Source organism: Acomys russatus, chromosome 8 (assembly GCF_903995435.1).
Source record: "Acomys russatus chromosome 8, mAcoRus1.1, whole genome shotgun sequence".
Classification (NCBI taxonomy): domain Eukaryota; kingdom Metazoa; phylum Chordata; class Mammalia; order Rodentia; family Muridae; genus Acomys; species Acomys russatus.
Genome location: NC_067144.1, coordinates 40742930 through 40744487, shown reverse-complemented (window position 1 = coordinate 40744487; position 1558 = coordinate 40742930). Strand labels below are relative to the sequence as shown.

The 1558-nt window shown below is 36.6% G+C and overlaps 1 protein-coding gene across 1 annotated transcript; it reads left to right on the top strand.

Moving 5' to 3' along the window:
* Positions 1 to 236: 236 nt before the first annotated feature.
* Positions 237 to 1157, top strand: LOC127193126 (olfactory receptor 5AC1-like). Its single transcript, XM_051150461.1, is given in 1 exon segment — positions 237 to 1157. A coding segment is annotated over 1 exon segment (918 nt). The 5' UTR covers positions 237 to 239.
* Positions 1158 to 1558: the final 401 nt, after the last annotated feature.

Genomic DNA, 1558 nt, shown 5'->3' with positions numbered 1-1558 from the left:
GATCTCATTATTCATCATTGAGATAACTGGATGTGAAAATTTGTACATTAAAACTCATCAGAAAATATTTTCTGTTTCTGGTATGTTTGAAAAACAGAAACACAACCTCTTCCTATCTGTTGACTATGGGCTTCTGGCGCATAGCAAAGTGGATTCAATGCTACCTGTGCCTTGTTACCGAGTCTAAGTTACATTTAAAATAATCTCTCTTCTTGTAGTCAGCAGCTTAAGTGGATGTCATGGAGTTGAACAGGACACAGCTGACTGGGTTTGTTCTCAGAGGAATAACAGATCGTCCAGAGCTGCAGGTCCCCCTGTTCCTGGTGTTCTTCTTCATCTATGTCATCACCATGGTGGGCAACCTTGGTTTAATCTTTCTCATCTGGAAGGACCCCCATTTTCACACTCCCATGTACCTTTTCCTTGGAAATTTAGCCTTTGCTGATGCCTGTGCTTCATCCTCTATGACGCCAAATATGCTTATGAAATTTTAAAATAAGAATGACATGATATCCCTGGGTGAGTGTTTTGCCCAGTTTTATTTCTTTTGTTTCAGTGCAACCACGGAATGTTATCCCTTGGTAGCGATGGCCTATGACCGCTATGTGGCCATATGCAATCCTCTGCTCTACCTAGTGGTGATGTCCAAAAGTCTCTGTGTTCAGTTCATAAGTGTGCCATATCTAAGTGGATTTCTACACGCCTTACTTCATGTAGGATTGTTACTCCGGTTAACCTTTTGTAGTTCCAATATAATAGACCATTTCTACTGTGAGATCTTGCCGCTCTATACAATTTCTTGCACTGACCCATCTATTAATGCATTGGTTGCTTTCATTTTTGCTATTTTCATACAAGTGAGTACTTTTATTAGTATCATGGTCTCTTATGCCCGTGTCCTCTTTGCCATCCTGAGAACAAAGTCTGAGAGGGGCAGAAACAAAGCCTTCTCTACTTTCAGTGCACACCTGTTGTCTGCCTCTCTGTTCTATGGCACCCTATTCATCATATACGTGCTTTCTGGATCTGACACAGACAAGTATCAGGGTAAAATGTATTCACTGTTCTACACCATTATCATTCCTCGGCTAAACCCCTTCATTTACAGCCTAAGAAACAGAGAAGTTTTAGTCGCCTTGGGAAAACTCACAAAATGATGACTATTTTCAAAAACTTCAAGATGTGTTCTATCATCTTATTCCCTCTTTTTAAGTGTATCATATTCGGCCTATTGTTAATAAAGCAATCACAATGTAGATTAAAAGTGGCTGTCTTGTATTATTATTATTATTATTATTATTATTATTATTATTATTATAGTAGTGAAATAAATTAAGAAAACAAATAGTATAAATTGTTTTTTTAATTCACAGTCAAAGGAGAACATGAATTATCCACAAATTATTGTTTTCATGAGATTAATAAATTCTTTTTGTCTCAATATATGTTTTTATACTATTGAAACAAAAACTTCATGTGTATCTATTCTATTCCCATTTTTCCTTTATTGATTATGTTTCCTGTTTTATACATGCATGCACTGCATATGGTCACACAT